Below are 17,867 nucleotides of genomic sequence, written 5' to 3'. Positions count from 1 at the left end.
TGGCTTCACCTATCAACTTCTAGCTTATCCTTCTTCCCCTCCCCGACTACTTTATTCTGGCATCTTGCCCCTTCCTTTCTCATCCTGGTGGAGAGTCTCGGCCCAAAATGTTGACTGTTTATTCATTTTCATCGAAGTTGCCTGATCTGCTGAGTTCCAAAAGCATTTTGTGTGTGTTAACCTTTAAGGGAATCTTACAATAGGACTCTCAAGTCCAAGTCTAATTTCTGAAGTTGGTCCCTGTCTAGGAAATAGTCAAAGGGTTCAAAGGTACAATTTAATGTCAGAGAAATGTATACAATATACATCCTGAAATGCTTTTTCTTTGCAATGATCGACAAAAACAGAGAAGTGTCCCATAGAATGAACGACAGTTAATTGTTAGAACCCCAAAGTCCCCCCCCCCACCCGGCTCCCCTCCCTCCCGCGCATAAGCAGCAGTGAGCAACAATTCCCCCCTCCCCCCACCGGCAAAAAAAAAGCATCAGCACCACCACCAGCACTCAAGTGTGAGCAAAGCAACAGCAAAGACACAGACTGCAGTCACCCCAAAGACTACATTGTTCACCCTGCATTCGACATACCACAGGTTCTCTCTCTCCCTAATAAGGGAGAAAGAGGTGCCTCCATTTTCCCAGCGAGCGGGGAGACCTAACAAACAACTCGCTGGTTTATGATGTTAAGAGTCTGTTACATCGCCTTTTTTGAGCTCTGTGCCTGAAGATCGCGAAGATCCCGGGTCTCCAGGCACACCGCAGATATCCCGACTCCCCAGACGACACAAGGGTCTGCTGTCATGACTGACCCTCGATCCACCTGTCTCCAGAGCCCCGAGATCCCAGGCTTCTGAACCCGAGTAGGACTCTTAGGCTGAGCCCTTGGCATGCCGAACAACGGCCAGTTATGGAACCGTGAGAGCAGGTCCCATTCTCGCAAAGAACCAAAGTCAACGTGTAACTCCAGGTCAGGGTCTTCAAAGAGCCCTGAAAGGGAAAAATAGAGATATTAAAGATGGAAATAGAGCTGTTTCCGAAGATGCAAGCAAAGAGTCGCCGTTAGGCGCCATTAACCCTCCTGAGCTCTGCCTTCAAGTTCCGTCTGTGCCTTTATTCCTTCTACCAAAGTGCATGAGCATATACTTTCCCACACAGTATTCCATCTGCCACATCCGCTAATTTGTCCGGGGCTCCCTGCTTCCTCAACACTACTTGTCCCTCCACCTGTCTTTGTATTGTCCACAAAGCTATCAATTCTGTTGTGCAGATCATTGACATATAAAGTGTTAAGTACTGGATCCAAAACCTACCCCTGCCTCTGCTGAACACTAGCAGCCAAATCCATGCTAGTACCTTTTCTGTAGTACCTTGGGCCCTTGTCTTGTTTCACAGCCTCATGTGTGGCATCTTCTAAAAATCAACTAAACAACATCCACTGACTCTCCTTTCTCTCGCCTGCTTGTTATTTCCTCAAAGAATTCCAACAAATATGTCAGGCAAGATTTCCCTGAAGGAAACCATGATTTGAACTTATTTCAATATGTGTTTCCAAGTACCCAGAAAACACATCCTTAATAAAGGACTCCAACATCTTACCGCCCACTGCATTCAGCTTACAATTTCCTGTCCCTTACAATGGAGTGGCATTTGTAATTTTCCTGTCTTCTGGATCCATTTCAGAATCTAGAGATTCTTGAAAGATCATTACTAATCTCTTCAGCTACCTCTTTCAGAACTACTAGGATGTAGTCCATCTGCTCCAGGTGACTTGTCTACCTTCAGACCTTTCAGCTTCATGGCACCTTCTCCTTAGTCATAGTGACTGCACTGACTTCTGTTCCCTGACACTCGAGTTGCTGGCATACTGCTGCTGTCTTCCACACTGATGCAAAACACTTACTCTGTTCATCTGCTGTTCCTTTGTTCTTCGTCACTCCCTTTGCAGTATTGGAATGGAGGAGACTGAGGGGGGACCAAGGCCTTGGACGGTCAGGGTCGGCCATGGATGTGGCATCCCAGCTGTCTAGATGTGAAAGCCTGCCCAGTACAATATGTAGAGTAAGCCCTTGCCCGTGTAGCAAGCTCTCCCTCTCCACATATCTGATGAACCCAAAGGAAGGGCAGAGACCGATACAATTTGGCACCAGCAGCATTGCAGGAGTTGTTGCCAGCAGGTGTTGAACTCAACGTAGGACTGCCTTAGGGATCTAAGCTCCAGAATTTTCTCTCGGGGTTTACTTCCGAAGCCTTCCCAATGTGTTGGTATAGCCACAAGGCTGCAGAGGTTTCAGATCAGCATTTCCCTTCTGGCTGAGCTGCAAACCATGGCTGACAAGCCCCATTTGCTCAAAGTGACTGGTTTTAAGGGGCCAGTAACCCGCCTTTACTCCTTCTCCCGTCAGTAGAAATTGTTTGGCCGGGCTTAGTAGTTAAGCCATACATGAAAGCCAGGAACTGGACTTGATTGTCAGAGTATACTTGAGACGCACGGCATTAGGAGCATTTTATAGGTAGTGGGAGCTTGTCCCCATTACCACCCCTGGCTGTAACAACCTTCTAGGGGTTTATAAAATGATGAGGGCTGCAGGTAGGGTAGATTGTCCCCAGCTCTTTCCCAGGGTACAAGAGTCCAAACAAAGAGAGGGCATTCATGTAAGGTGAGAGGGGGCAGATCTGAAGGGGACTTGAGAAAGAAGTTTTTCACGCAGAGGGTGGTGGTTAGATGGAACAAGCTCCAGAAGGCGGGGGTAGTGACAGGAAAGGTTCCAAATGGGATTAGCTTAAATAGTGTCTTGTGCAGAATGGATGTGTGGGGTCAACGAGCTTGTTTCTGTGTTGTATAACTCGATGAATCTATAAGTCTCAGATACTTGGATGCATTCAATAATAACTCCCTACATATACCACTCATAACAACAAAATTCTATCCAATCAACTTGTCAGGAATTTTAAAGCTTGTTGAGGTCTCTGCTAGCTTCAGTGGTCAGTCTGGACTGATCTGAGACGCTTCTGCAGTTCATTCTAACCTGTGCTAACCCTCTCTGCAGTGAAGAGATTAGTAGAACCTATGGCCGCATCTACACCAACATGGAGACCTTCTACCTGTCACTCCTCAATATGGGTCTGCGTGCGCTCGTCTACAATGGGGACACCGATATGGCCTGCAACTTTCTGGGAGGCAACTGGTTTGTGCGGTCACTCAATCAGGTGGTAAGTAAGATCCTATTCCGATTTCATTTCAGGCTGTGCCCTGGGACCAAGAAGTATTTGCTTAGGGGGTTGGTGGTGGACATTGTGAACCACTGGTGGTGAAGGGAGACCATGGAGGCCAAATCTCTGGATATATTTAAAGTAGAGATGGATAGATTCTTAATTAGTAATGGTGTCAAAGGTTACGGGAGAAGGAAAGAGAATGGGGTTGAGAGGGATATTCAGTCACCCGTTATGGAATGGCAGAGCAGATTCGACGGGCTGAATGGCCTAATTCTGCTCTTATGTTTTATGGTTTTTAGGAATGTGGGTGGGCCAATGAGGTAATCACTAAATTAAGAAATTTATTTATTGACGAGCCTCGTCACCCAGCAATCCCCCAATTTAAGCCGGGCCTAATCACGGGACAATTTACAATAACCAGTTAATCTACTAACCAGTATGTCTTTGGAACATGGGAGCAAACCGGAGCATCCGGAGGAAATCCACGTGTTCATGGAGAGAGCATACAAACTCCATACTGACAACAGCGGGAATCGAACCGGGGTCGCTGGTACTGTAAACGGTTGTGCTAACCACGACACTACTGTGCGATGGGAATTGAACCCCGGTCGCTGGTACTGTAAACGGTTGTGCTAACCACAACACTACTGTGCGATGGGAATTGAACCCGGGTCACTGGTACTGTAAAGCATTGTGCTAACCACGACACTACTGTGCTGTTGCACAAATTGTCCTGAAGGAGGTGCTTTGTGTCTGAGAGCAAATCCAGACACTGAGATGGTCCCAGTGACGTGGTGTCCTTCCTGTCAGAGACTCCCACTGTTCCCCAGCACGACGTGTGAAACTTGCTCCTCCATTATCACCGTGAGGATTGTCAGATGGCAGTATAGCCATTGGGCTGTCAGGAGAGAGGGAGATCAGGTATGCAGGGCTTGAGAACGGAGAGATCAGGTGAGGGAATCTGCTTAGGCAACCTGAATAACCAAGTATCTTCTTTACTGTCAGAAAACGGTCGATTACCAGCCATGGATCTGCGATAACCAGATTGCTGGGTTCTACGAACAATACGGAAGCCTCACGTTCCTGACTGTCAAGGTAAACCCCCCCCCCACTTTGTCACTCACTGAAGTTCAGTTAGAACGTGGAATGGTACAGTGAGGAACAGGTCCTTCGGCGCCACACAAATTCAGCTGATAACCCTACTCCTTTCTGCCTGCCAACACCATACCTTTCTGCTCAGGTATCTGTCAAAGAGCCACTTAAACATTTCTAATGTGCTTGTCTCCACCACCACCCCGACAGCCCATTCCAGGCACCCACCTGTCCAAGTGTGTAAAAACAATTGCCCCACATCTCTCCTCTGAACCTCCCCTCTAGTATTAGACATTTGATCCTGGGAGGGAGATGCCGGCTGTCTAACCTTTCTGCACCTCTCACAACTTCATAAACTTTTGTCGGGTCTCCTCTCAGCCTTTGCTCCTCCAGGAAACAAATCTTTGAAAACAACATTTGAAACAGGGCCACTCTTGTAGAGCAGAGATCCTCTGCCCCATGTGTCCCCACACTCCCCACTCCAGCTCATTCCAATCCTATGTCCCGTCCCGTCCCACTGACCCACGTGAGACAGCCTCTCCATCACATTCTCAGCCATGGGTATGGGGTACTCGATGCCACACAGACCTCTGTTCTACCCTCTCCCCAGACCACGTCCCATATAGGATTCTGTGATAACAACAAGAACCACTCTCGGGTCAACCTTCAGTGTGTTGACGTGTACATTCCCAGGCAAGTCTCCCGAGGTGGTGGTGGTGTGCTGTCTCTCTGGGTTTCTGGTTCTCCAGCCCTGTTTTCGTCCCGTGGAATACCGGCCAAGAAACTTGAGAGTTGCAATGCCCTGGGATTAGGCATTGGACTTGGAGTTGGTTTATTATTGTCACGTGTACTGAGGTACAGCGAAAAGCTTTTCTTGTATACCGTTAGAACATAGAACACTACAGCCCAGTACAGTCCCTTCAGCCCATGATGTTGTGCTGGCTTTTTAACCTACTCCAAGATCAATCTTACCCTTCCTTCCCACATAGCCCTCCATTTCCTATCACCTGCGTACCTATGTGGGTGTTTGTTAAATGCCCCTAATGTACCTGCATCTATCACCACCCCTGGCAATGCATTCCACATACTCACCACTCTGTGTTTAAAAACTTACAGGTACCTCTGACATCCCCCTATACTTTCCTCCAATCACCTTAAAATGATGGCCCTCATACAGATCAGATTGCATTGAAATAGAACAAGGAGAGATGATAACGCTGCAGAAGAGAGGGTACCAGTAATAGAGAAAGTGCAAGGTCATAATGTGGTTGATTGTGAAGTCAGGTTTGCAAGCCTCCATACGACAGCGGGTTAGAAGTTGTCCCTAAGCCTGCTGCAACATGATTTCAGGCCAATGAAAGTGAGGTGGGGTCAGAGGCAGCAAGAAGTAAAGGCGGAATCCATGGAGGGGAGACTGGTTTCTGCAATGTGCTGAGCTGTGGCCACAACTCTCTGCTGTTCCTTGTGGTCACATGCTGATCAGTAGCCGTACCAAGCTGCGATGGGATGCTTTCTATGGAGCATCAATAAAAATTGGTAAGGCCTACGGGGATGTGCCAGATTTCTTTAGCCTCCTGAAGCAGTAGAGGTCTTGGTGATCTAACCCCAGAAGCATTTGTTACCAGGGGAGCATTGATAACTATTTATTTTGCCTGAGACCGGTTCTACTTTGTCTCTCCGCAGGGAGCCGGACACATGGTACCACAATGGGCACCCCCGCAGGCTTTGAAGATGTTCGAGTCCTACCTCTCCAACACTTCGTACTGAGACAGCACCCACTCAGTTTCCCAGCTCGCCGGCTCGCAATCCAAAGGCCCGATGATTGGCCGCTTTTCTAGCTTCTCTTATGACAATAAGCTTTTTAATCACAGTACACGGACTAGAGTAACTGGCAGCAAGCTAAGCCAAGTACAAATGAGACTGATAGAAAGTGGGAGATAATCTCAGTCAGTTTCAGGCAACATTGTGAACCTAACTCAATAACCCAGAGACAATCACACATCACCCGGTTAACACTAAGGTACAGGCAGTTCCCCAGGATACAAGAAGGTTCCACTGCTGAGAACTGCTTGTCGCTCAGACCTTTTATTCATAAGTTGGAGATCAGCAAAACCGTGCAGGGGAGGGCACAGAAACATCTACCATGGGAGTACGAAAGGGGCGCTGTGCACTGCCGAGCGACGGAGCGAGTTTGCTCAGCTCTGCTTGGTTCCATCCAGCCCCACGGTTGTTGGGAAAGAAGCCACGGGGAAATGTCCCGTCCCACCAGGCAGAAGATGCCCACTGCCCTGCATTTGCGGCAAATCCATCCTCAACCATCCCACTGGTCTCCCAAATGCTTATTTATGTGTATGGACTGTAGCCTAGGCAGGAGCAGTGCAGTGTTAGCCACCCAAGACAATCCTTTCCTGTTAATAAGGCATGAATATATGTTTGGGATTGTTCCAGAGTGGGGCCATTCCCTTACTAGGAACGTCTTCCTTGTACACGGGGAAATCCTTCTGCTCAATTTGGTGCCGGTGCTGTTTCTAATTACAAATTCTATTCCAGGACTTGGCTAGTTCGCACACAGGGGATGGTTAATCACTGAAAATTCACAAACCAACCAGTTCCTTGAAGGAGCTTCTTCAAAGGAGTGATTTACGATGACATAAATGTGATTTCAAACAAAAGATTAGGGGAGCAATTGAACAAATTCAACACTTTCCCTCCCCCCTGAGAGTAGCTCTTAGTCCACGATCTTCCTTCTGGTGAAACAGGTCAAAAGTCCAGGAGTGCCGTGCATGGCCGCAGGCGCGCAGTTTGCATCGACACGTGTGGGCCTTTGACACTTTGTGGTGTGGAATTCTCTTCGCTGGTGGCTGTGCAGAATGGGAATGTGCCCTTTGCTAGGGCCAGCACAACAGGGTATTCTGAAATACAATGACAGGCAAATAAATCATCCAAATCTCTAACTTCTTGTCTTGTTTGTAAACAACTGTCCAGTACTGGCTTGGAGTGCCCAGATCTTTAACATCCATCCCTGGAAAACTGCTGAAAAAATAATCCAGGGGGCCTTAAGCATAATTAACTTAAAAGAAAAAAATGGAAAAATATTGCAGATGCTGTAAATCTGAAATAAAAACAGAAAAAAGTTGGAAATGCTTAGAAAGTCAGGCAGGATCTGTGGAGAGAGAAACACTTCAGACTGATAAACCCACCCATCAGAACTGTCTTGGAATGGAGAGTTGACTATTTCTTTTTCTACAGATCCTGACTGCTGAAGCAGAATGCAGAAAATTACATGCAGAGGTTTACTTAGAAATGATGGTACAGAATTTTTTCAGACAATACTTTCACAAAGTACAGCCCAGTTAGCTGAAGATTCACAGCAGGGCAAGGGAGGGGTGTCAGGTTACATTCCTGAAGCTAGGAAGTGATGTGGGAAAGATTCAGGGCTGTCATAAGGACATAAGCATCATTGGGAAGGAGTGTTTCAGTGATCTGGGAAGGCTGGGTCTGTTCTCTTTAGAGCTGAAGTTATGAGTGGATATGACTGAGGATTTAAAATGATGAACAGATGAAATAGGTAAAATGCAGAAACGGTTTAGATAGGTAAAATGCAGAAACATCATAGCTAGGTTATTTTAGATTTAGGGTAAGGGAGAGAGTTTTCAAGGGATCTGAGGGGGACTTTCACCCATAGTACCTCAAACACACTACCAGAGAGAGTGTTGGTTGCAGAGTCATTGGCAACGTTGGAGAAGAGTGGATGACCACAGGTATAGAAGGCTGTGAGCCTAGTGCTGGAAGATGGGATTAATACAGATGGAGATCCATTGGTCAACATAGAGATGGTGGCTGGAATGCCTTGTCACTGTTTGACTATTATACTAAAAGATTGCAATACCTACAACTAACAGTGATGGGAGCAGGTTATTTAAGATAAACTAATTGTTCTGAGGTTAGAGATAGTGAGGATGATGTGAACAGGATCAATAAAAACCTGGCTAACAAGTCAGGGGTTCAACAACATGATGTACAAGTAGGAACATGTGACATTTTAAAAGTTGTCAAGCATATCTGAAAATTAGAAATCACAAAATAAGACCATAAGACATAAGACAAAGGAGCAGGTGTCGGCCATTTGGCCCATCGAGTCTGCTCCGCCATTTTATCATGAGCTGATCCATTCTCCTTTTTAGTCCGACTCCCCCGCCTTCTCACCATAACCTTTGATGCCCTGGCTACTCAGATACCTATCAATCTCTGCCTTAAATACACCCAATGACTTGGCCTCCACTGCTGCCCGCGGCAACAAATTCCATAGATTCACCATCCTCTGACTAAAAAAATTTCTTCGCATTTCTGTTCTGAGTGGGCGCCCTTCAATCCTTAAGTCATGCCCTCTCGTACTAGACTCCCCCATCATGGGAAACAACTTTGCCACATCCACTCTGTCCATGCCTTTCAACATTTAATAAGTCTTTCAAAAAGTCACTTACAATTATGAACATTGGATTAGATTATTAGATTATGAAGACACGTAACCCTCTTTATATGCATGCGTTAAGAAATGATACAATGTTCCTCCAGAAAGATATCACAGAAACACAGGACAAACCAAGACTAAAACTGACAAAACCACATAATTAGATTAGATTAGATTATGAGGACACGTAGTCCTCTTTATTGTCATTTAGTAATGCATGTATTAAGAAATGATACAATGTTCCTCCAGTGTGATATCACAGAAACACAAGACAGACCAAGACTGAAAAACTGACAAAAACCACATAATTATAACATATAGTTACAACAGTGCAAGCAATACCGTAACTTGATGAAGAACAGGCCATGGGCACGGTAAAAAAAGTTCAAAGTCTCTCGAAAGTCCCACATCTCACACAGACGGTATAAGGAAGAAATCTCTCCCTGCCATGAGCTACCAGCACTGCAAACTTGCCGATGCAGCATCCTGGAAGCACCCGACCACAGTCCGACTCTGAGTCCGTCCGAAAACTTCGAGCAACCAACCAGCCCTCCAACACCGAGCACCATCTCTGCCAAGCACTTCGACCCCAGCCCTTGCCGCCAGCAACAGGAAAAGCCGAGGATTTGGGGCCTTCCCTCCAGAGATTCTTGATTGCACAGTAGCAGCGGCAGTGAACCGGGCATTTCAGAAGTTTCTCCAGATGTTCCTCCATGCTTCTCACGTCTGTCTCCATCAAATCAGAATTGTGCATGGCCCCTATTTAACAAATACGATATCATTTCATCGGAGAGGCCACGCGTGCTGCGTCACGCCGCCACCTTCTCTATGTAATGAACATAGAGTAATTGTGAAAAACGCGGTCCCTCTGGGTGAACATAGTACATTACAGCTCCATTCAGGCCTGTCAGCTTACAGTGTCGTGCCACTTTGTAACCTACACCAAGATCAATCTAATACTTCCCTCCTGCATTGCCTCCATTTTCTTTCATCTGTGCCTATCTAAGAGTTCCTTAAATGTCCATAAAAGAGTCATAGGGAAGTACGGCACAGAAACAGGGTCTTCTGCCTACTTTTTCCACGCCAAAACCATTTCAGTTACCTAGTCTCACCGATTTGCACTGGGACCTCTAGCCCTCGATACATCTGCCATCCATGTACCTATGCAAACTTCCATTAAATGTTGAAATCGAGCTTGTGTGCACCACTTGTGCTGGCAGCTTATTCCATACTCTCACACCCCTCTCTGTGAAGAAGTTTCCCTCATGTTCCCCTTAATCTTTTCACCCTTCATCCTTAACCCATGACCTCTGGTTGTAGTCTCACCCAACCTCAGTGGTAAAAGCTTGCTTGCATTTACCCTATCAATACCCCACATAATTCTGTATACCTCTATCAAATTTCCTCTCAATCTTCTACGTCCTAAGGAATAAAGTCCTTACCTATTCAATCTTTCCTTATAACTCAGCTCCTCCAGACCCAGCAACATCCTTGTAAATTTTCTCTGTACCCTTTCAACCTGTTTACATCTTTCCTGTAGTTAGGTGACCAAACCTGCACACAATACTTCAAATTAAGCTTCACCAATGTCTTATACAACTTCAACATAACATCCCATCCCCTGTACTCAATACATTGATTTATGAAGGCCAATGTGCCAAAACCTTTGACCCTCAGATTTGGTTGACATCCGCATATTTGCTGATCCAGTTAATCACATTAACATTTTGATCAGTGATTTAGATGACAAACAACAATGGACCCAGCACTGATCCACTACAAGACACAGGCCTCCAGTAAGAGAGACAACCATCTACTACCACTCTTTAGTTTCTCCTTGAAGATCAATGTTTGATCCAATTTACTACCTTATCTTGAACACTGAGTGACTGAACCTTCTTGACCAACCTCCCATGTGGGACCTTGTCAAGTGGCTTGCTAGAGTCCATGTAGACAACATCTACTGTCTTGCCTTCATCCACTTCCCTGGTAACTTCCTTGAAAAACTCCTAAGATTGATTAGACGTGACCTACCATACATGAAGCCATGTTGACTATCCTTAACCAGTACATGTCTATCCAAATACTTATATATTCAGTCCCTTAGAACACCTTCCATTAACTTTCCCACACCTGATGTCAGGCTCACCAGCCTATAATTTCCAGGTTTCTGTTTAGAGTCTTTTATAAACAGTGGAAAAACATTGGCTATCCTCCAATCCTTTGGTACTTCTCCATTTGCTAAGGATGATTTAAATATCTCTGCTAGGGCCCCAGCAATTTCTGCACTTTACTCCCATAGGATCCAAGGGAACACCTTGTCTGGGCCTGTGGATTTATCCACCCTGATTTGCCTCAGGGTAGCAAACACCACCTGCGCTGTAATCTGTGCATGGGGCCATGAAGCTGATGCCACTTTGCCTCAGTTCTATAGACTCTGTGTCCATATCCAGAGTAAACACAGGTACATACATATTATTTAACATCTCCCCCATCTGTTTTGACTCCACACATGGATTATCATTCTGGTCTTCCAGAGGACCAATTTTATCCCTTGCAATCCTTTTGCTCTAACATATAGAAGCCCTAGGATTCTCCTTTACCTTGTCTGCTAGAGAAACTTCATGCCTTCTTTTAACCCTCCTAATTTCTTTCTTAAATGTTCTCTTGCATTTCTTATACTCATAAGCACCTTGTATGTTCCTACCTGCCTCTACCTGCTATGCTCTGCCTTTTTTCTCTTTACCAGGGCCTCAATATCTCTTGAAAACCAAGGTTCCCGACACTTGTTATCTTTACCTTTTACTCTGACAGGCACACATAAGCTCTGTACTCTCAAAATGTTGCTTTTGAAGGCGTCCTACTTACCAAGTCCTCCTTTGCCAGAAAACAGCCTGTCCTAATCCACACTTGCCAGATCATTTCTGATACCATCAAAATTAGCCTTTTTCCAATTTAGAATCTCAACCCACGGACCAGACCTATCTTTTTGCAAATTTACTTTGAAGCTAATGGCATTGTGGTCACTGGATGCAAAATGTTCTCCTACAAAAAATTCCTGTCACCTGCCTTGTCTCATTCCCTGATAGCAGATCTAATATCGCACACTCTCCCATCTAGTCCTTCTACAGTATGGGATCCCTAGTCAATATAGGGAAAGTTAAAGTCACCGACTATAACAACCTTATGTTTCTTGAAACAGCCTGCGATCTCTTTAGAAACATATTCTTCTAGATCCCTCGGGCTGCTGGGTGGTCTGTAATATAGCCCCATTAATGTGAGCATAATGCCTCACAGTCTGTCCTGACGGAGTACTATAAGACCATAAGATATAGGAGCAGAAGTAGGCCATTCAGCCCATCGAGTCTGCTCCGCCATTCAATCATAGGCTGATCCAATTCTTCCAGTTATCCCCACTCCCTTGCCTTCTCCCCATACATAGTCATAGTCATAGTCATACTTTATTGATCCCGGGGGAAATTGGTTTTCGTTACAGTTGCACCATAAATAACTAAGTAGTAATAAAACCATAAATAGTTAAATAGTAATATATAAATTATGCCAGGAAATAAGTCCAGGACCAGCCTATCGGCTCAGGATGTCTGACCCTCCAAGGGAGGAGTTGTAAAGTTTGAGGGCCACAGGCGGGAATGACTTCCTATGACGCTCTGTGTTGCATCTCGGTGGAATGAGTCTCTGGCTGAATGTACTCCTGTGCCCAACCAGTACGTTATGTAGTGGATGGGAGGCATTGTCCAAGATGGCATGCAACTTGGACAGCATCCTCTTTTCAGACACCACCGTGAGAGAGTCCAGTTCCATCCCCACAACATCACTGGCCTTACGAATGAGTTTGTTGATTCTGTTGGTGTCTGCTACCCTCAGCTGCCCCAGCACACAACAGCAAACATGATAGCACTGGCCACCACAGACTCGTAGAACATCCTCAGCATCATCCGGCAGATGTTAAAGGACCTCAGCCTCCTCAGGAAATAGACGTGGCTCTGACCCTTCTTGTAGACAGCCTCAGTGTTCTTTGACCAGTCCAGTTTATTGTCAATTTGTATCTCCAGGTATTTGTAATCCTCCACCATGTCCACACTGACCCCCTGGATGGAAACAGGGGTCAACGGTACCTTAGGTCTCCTCAGGTCTACCACCAGCTCCTTAGTCTTACACATTAAGCTGCAGATAATTCTGCTCACACCATGTGACAAAGTTTCCTACCGTAGCCCTGTACTCAGCCTCATCTCCCTTGCTGATGCATCCAACTATGGCAGAGTCATCAGAAAACTTCTGAAGATGACAAGACTCTGTGCAGTAGTTGAAGTCCGAGGTGTAAATGGTGAAGAGAAAGGGAGACAAGACAGTCCCCTGTGGAGCCCCAGTGCTGCTGATCACTCTGTCGGACACACAGTGTTGCAAGCACACGTACTGTGGTCTGCCAGTCAGGTAATCAAGAATCCATGACACCAGGGAAGCATCCACCTGCATCGCTGTCAGCTTCTCCCCCAGCAGAGCAGGGCGGATGGTGTTGAACGCACTGGAGAAGTCAAAAAACATGACCCTAGACACGGTTCAGCAGGTAGACGATGGCATCCTCAACTCCTAGTCGGGGCTGGTAGGCGAACTGGAGGGGATCTAAGTGTGGCCTGACCATAGGCTGGAGACCTACTCTTTGATGCCCTGGATAATCAAGAACATATCTATCGCCGCCTAAAATACACCCAATGACTTGGCCTCTCCAGCCACTGTGGCAACAAATTCCACAGATTTACCACCCTCTGACTAAAGTAATTTCTCCGCATCTCTGTTCTAGATGGATGTCCTTCAATCCTGTCAATCTTGTCCTAGACTCCCCTACCATGGGAAATAACTTTGCCATATCTAATCTGTTCAGGCCTCTTAACATTTGGAATGTTTCTATGAGATTCCCCCCTCATTCTCCTGAACTCCAGAGAATACAGCCCATGAGCTGCCAGATGTTCCTCATACGGTAACCCTTTCACTCCTGGAATCATTCTTGTGAATCTTCTCTGAACCCTCTCCAATGTCAGTGTATCCTTTCTAAAATAAGGAGCCCAAAACTGCACACAACGCTCCAAGTGTGGTCTCACAAGTGCTTTATAAAGCCTCAACATCACATCCCTGCTCTTATATTCTATACCTTTAGAAACGAATGCCAACACTACATTCACCTTCTGGAGGTTAACCGCGTGGCCAAGTGGTTAAGGCGTTGGTCTAGTGATCTGAAGGTCACTAGTTCGAGCCTCAGCTGAGGCAGCGTGTTGTGTCCTTGAGCAAGGCTCTTAACCACACATTGCTCTGCGACGACACCGGTGCCAAGCTGTATCGGCACTAGTGCCCTTCCCTTGGACAACATCAGTGGCGTGGAGAGGGGAGACTTGCAGCATGGGCAATTGCCGGTCTTCCATACAACCTTGCCCAGGCCTGCACCCTGGAAACCTTCCAAGGCGCAAGTCCATGGTCTCATAAGACTAACGGATGCCTATAAATACTGCATAAGGACCCCCTTTGCATTTCTGCATTTTGAATTCTCTCCCCATATAAATAATAGTCTGCCCATTTATTTCTTCCATCAAAGTGTGTGACCGTACACTTTCCAATATTGTATTTCATTTGCCACTTCTTTGCCCATTCCCCTAAACTATCTAAGTCTCTCTGCAGGCTCTCTGTTTCCTCAACACTACCTGCTACACAACCTATCTTTGTATCATCGGCAAATTTAGCCACAAATCCATTAATCCCATAGTCCAAATCATTGACATACATCATAAAAAGCAGCGATCCCAACACCGACCACTGTGGAACTCCACTGGTAACCGGCAGCCAGCTAGAATAGGTTTCCTTTATTCCCACTCTCTGCTTTCTACCGATCTGCCAATTCTCTACCCATGCTAGTAACTTCCCTGTAATTCCATGGGCTCTTATCTTGCTAAGCAGCCTCATGTGCGGCACCTTGTCAAAGGCCTTCTGAAAATCCAAGTACACCACATCTACTACATCTCCTTTGTCTACCATCAAAGAATTGCAGTAGGTTAGTCAGGCAGGATTTTCCTTTCAGGAAACCATGCTGGCTTTGGCCTATCTTGTCATGTGCCTCCAGGTACCCCGTAATCTCATCCCTAAAAATTGATTTCAACAACTTCCCAACCACTGATGTCAGGCTAACAGGTCTATAGTTTCCTTTCTGCTGCCTCCCACCCTTCTTAAATAGCGGAGTAACATTTGCAATTTTCCAGTCATCTGGTATAATGCCAGAATCTATTGATTCTTGGAAGATCATTGTTAATGCCTCCAAAATCTCTCCAGCTACTTCCTTCAGAACCCAAGGGTGCATTCCATCAGGTCCAGGAGATTTATCCACCCTCAGGCCGTTAAGCTTCCTGAGTATCTTCTCAGTCGTAATTTTCACTGCACATACTTCACGTCCCTGACACTCTTTAATATCCAGTATACTGAAGATGTCTTCCACTACGCATTCAGTTCCTCTGCCATCTCTGCATCTCTCATTACAATATCTCCAGCGTCATCTTCTATTGGTCCTATATCTACACTCAACTCTCGTTTACCCTTTGTATACTTAAAAAAGCTTTTAGTATCTTCTTTGATATTAGTCACCAGTTTCCTTTCATGATTCATCTTTTCCTTCCTGATGCCATTCTTAGTTTTCTTCTGCAAGTTTTGAAAAGCTTCCCGATTCTCTATCTTCCCACTAGCTTTGGCTTCCTTGTATGCCCTCTCTTTTGCTTTTACTTTGGCTCTGACGTCACTTGTCAGCCACGGTAGTGTCCTTCTTCCATTTGAAAATTTCTTCTTATTTGGAATATATCTGTCTTGCACTTTCCTCATTTTTCACAGAAACTCCAGCCATTGTTGCTCTGTTGTCCTTCCGGCAAATGTCCTTTCCAGTCAAGTTTGGCCAGTTCCCCTCTCATGCCATTGTAATTTCTTTTATTCCACTGAAATACCGACACGTTGGAATTTAGCTTCTCCTTTTCAAATTTCAAAGTGAACTTGATCATATTGTGATCACTGTTCCCTAAGGGATCCTTAACCTTAAGCTCTCTTATCACTCCGGATCATTGCACAACCCAATCCAGTACAGCCGATCTCCTAATGGGCTCAACAACAAGCTGTTCTAAAAAGCCATCCCTTAGACATTCTACAAATTCTCTGTCTTGAGATCCAGTACAGGCCTGATTTTCCCAATCCACTTTCATGTTAAAATCCCCAACGATTATCATGACATTGCCCTTCTGACACGCCTTTTCTATCTCCTGCTGTAATTTGTAATCCACACCCTGGCTGCTGTTTGGAGGCCTGTAAACAACTGCTATTAGGGTCCTTTTACCCTTCTCATTTCTTAACTCAACTCACAGAGACTCTGCACCTTCCGATCCTTTCTAATGATTTAATATTATTTCTTATACACAGGGCCACACCACCCCCTCTGCCTACTAACCTATCTTTCCGATACACTATATATCCTTGGATGTTCAGCTCCCAATGGCAGCCATCCTTTAGCTAAGTTTCAGAGATGGCCACAACATCATACTTGCAAATCTGTCGATTAATTTCAAGATCGTCCATTTTATTTCTTATACTGTGTGTGCATTCAAATATAACACTTTCATTCCTGTATTTGTTGCTTTCTGTTTTAACTGCACTACGCCTCTATTGCCCTGTAACTCATCCCACTAGCTTGATTATGGCTCATCTCCTGCCTTTCCTTTCTATCGTCCCTGTTACATGCTATCTTTGATTTATTTCTGTTTTCCTCTTCCTCAGCCCTATCACTCCGGTTCCCACCCCCCTTCCAAATTAGTTTAAACCCTCCCTAACAGCTCCATTAAACCTGCCTGTTAGGATATTCAACCCCTTTGGGTTCAGGTGGAACCCATCCTTTTTGTACAGGTTGTTCCTCCCCCAGAAGAGGGGGGACTGCTGTGACATTTTCCCTGACTAGTAATGCCACCCCTCCCCCTTTAATCCCTCCCACTCTAGCATGTCTAAAACAATGGAAGTCAGTCCTGCCCCTCCTGCAACCAAGTCTCACTAATGGCTATGATATCATAATTCCAGGTGTTGATCCAAGCCTTGAGCTCATCCACCTTCCCACGATACTTCTTGCATTGAAAGATACGCAGCTCAGGACACTAGTCACACCATACTCAGCCGTTTCATTCCCGACTTTGACTGAGAACTTACCAACATTGGCCTCCACAACATCTCCACCAAATGTCCTGGCACTCTGGTTCCCATCCCCCTGCAACTCTAGTTTAAACCCCACCGTGCAGCATTAACAAACCTTCCCACTAGGATATTGGTCCCCTCCGGTTCAGGTGCAAACCGTTCCTTCTGTACAGGTCCCACTTTCCTGGAGGAGAGCCCAATGATCCAGAAACCTTATGCCCTCCCTCCTACACCAACTCCTTAGCCATGTATTAAACTGTATGATCTTCCTGGTTCTGGTCTCACTGGCACGTGGATGAACGGTCTCGGCCCAATACATCAACTGTTACTCTTTTCCATAGACGCCGCCTAACCTGCTGAGTTCCTCCAGCATTTTGTGTGTTTTCTATACGTTGTTGGGATTTTCTCCTGTTTTAAAATGATGTCCCCTTGCTTAGCCTCTTCTGCCCTGGGGAGAAGGTCTCTCGCTCTCCACTCAGTCTATGCCCCGTACCACCTTCTGCACCTCTCATCCTTCGTCTGTCCAAAGAGAAAAGCCCAGGCTCGCTCAACCTGTCCTCATAAGACCTGCTCCCTAATCCAGGCAGCAAGCTGGTAAATCTCCCCTGCGCCTTCTCTAAAGCTTCCACATCCTTGCTATAATGAGGCGACCAGAACAGAACACAACACAATATTGCAGCTGTGCTCTCACCAGGATTTTATAGAGCTGCAATGTTACCTTGTGGCTCTTGAACTCAATCCCCAAATATCTTCCAACTATCCTTTTGCACAAAAGTGATTGCCAAACAGTCTGTGCATAATTCATTCAACAAATGTCAAAGATGAGCATGTAGATGCAGTTATCAGAATTTGCCTTTCTGGGTCACATCAACCAATGA

The 17,867-nt window shown here is 45.7% G+C and overlaps 1 protein-coding gene across 6 annotated transcripts in view; it reads left to right on the top strand.

The window, feature by feature from the left end:
* LOC134356063 (lysosomal protective protein-like) overlaps nucleotides 1-7,242 on the top strand; it is a 53,683-nt gene extending 46,441 nt beyond the window's left edge. For all 6 annotated transcript variants that reach the window (XM_063066597.1, XM_063066602.1, XM_063066599.1 and 3 more), the window contains 3 exons: nucleotides 3,044-3,206; nucleotides 4,215-4,304; nucleotides 5,985-7,242. In XM_063066597.1, the coding sequence (XP_062922667.1) occupies nucleotides 3,044-3,206; nucleotides 4,215-4,304; nucleotides 5,985-6,068 (337 nt within the window). In that variant the 3' untranslated portion in view covers nucleotides 6,069-7,242. The remainder of the gene's footprint in view (nucleotides 1-3,043; nucleotides 3,207-4,214; nucleotides 4,305-5,984) is intronic.
* The last annotated feature ends 10,625 nt before the right edge of the window (nucleotides 7,243-17,867 follow it).

The sequence above is a fragment of the Mobula hypostoma genome, chromosome 14 (genome assembly GCF_963921235.1).
Source record: "Mobula hypostoma chromosome 14, sMobHyp1.1, whole genome shotgun sequence".
NCBI classification, from domain to species: domain Eukaryota; kingdom Metazoa; phylum Chordata; class Chondrichthyes; order Myliobatiformes; family Myliobatidae; genus Mobula; species Mobula hypostoma.
The sequence above is the reverse complement of the archived record's forward strand: the minus strand, read 5'-3'. Positions and strand labels throughout refer to the sequence as shown.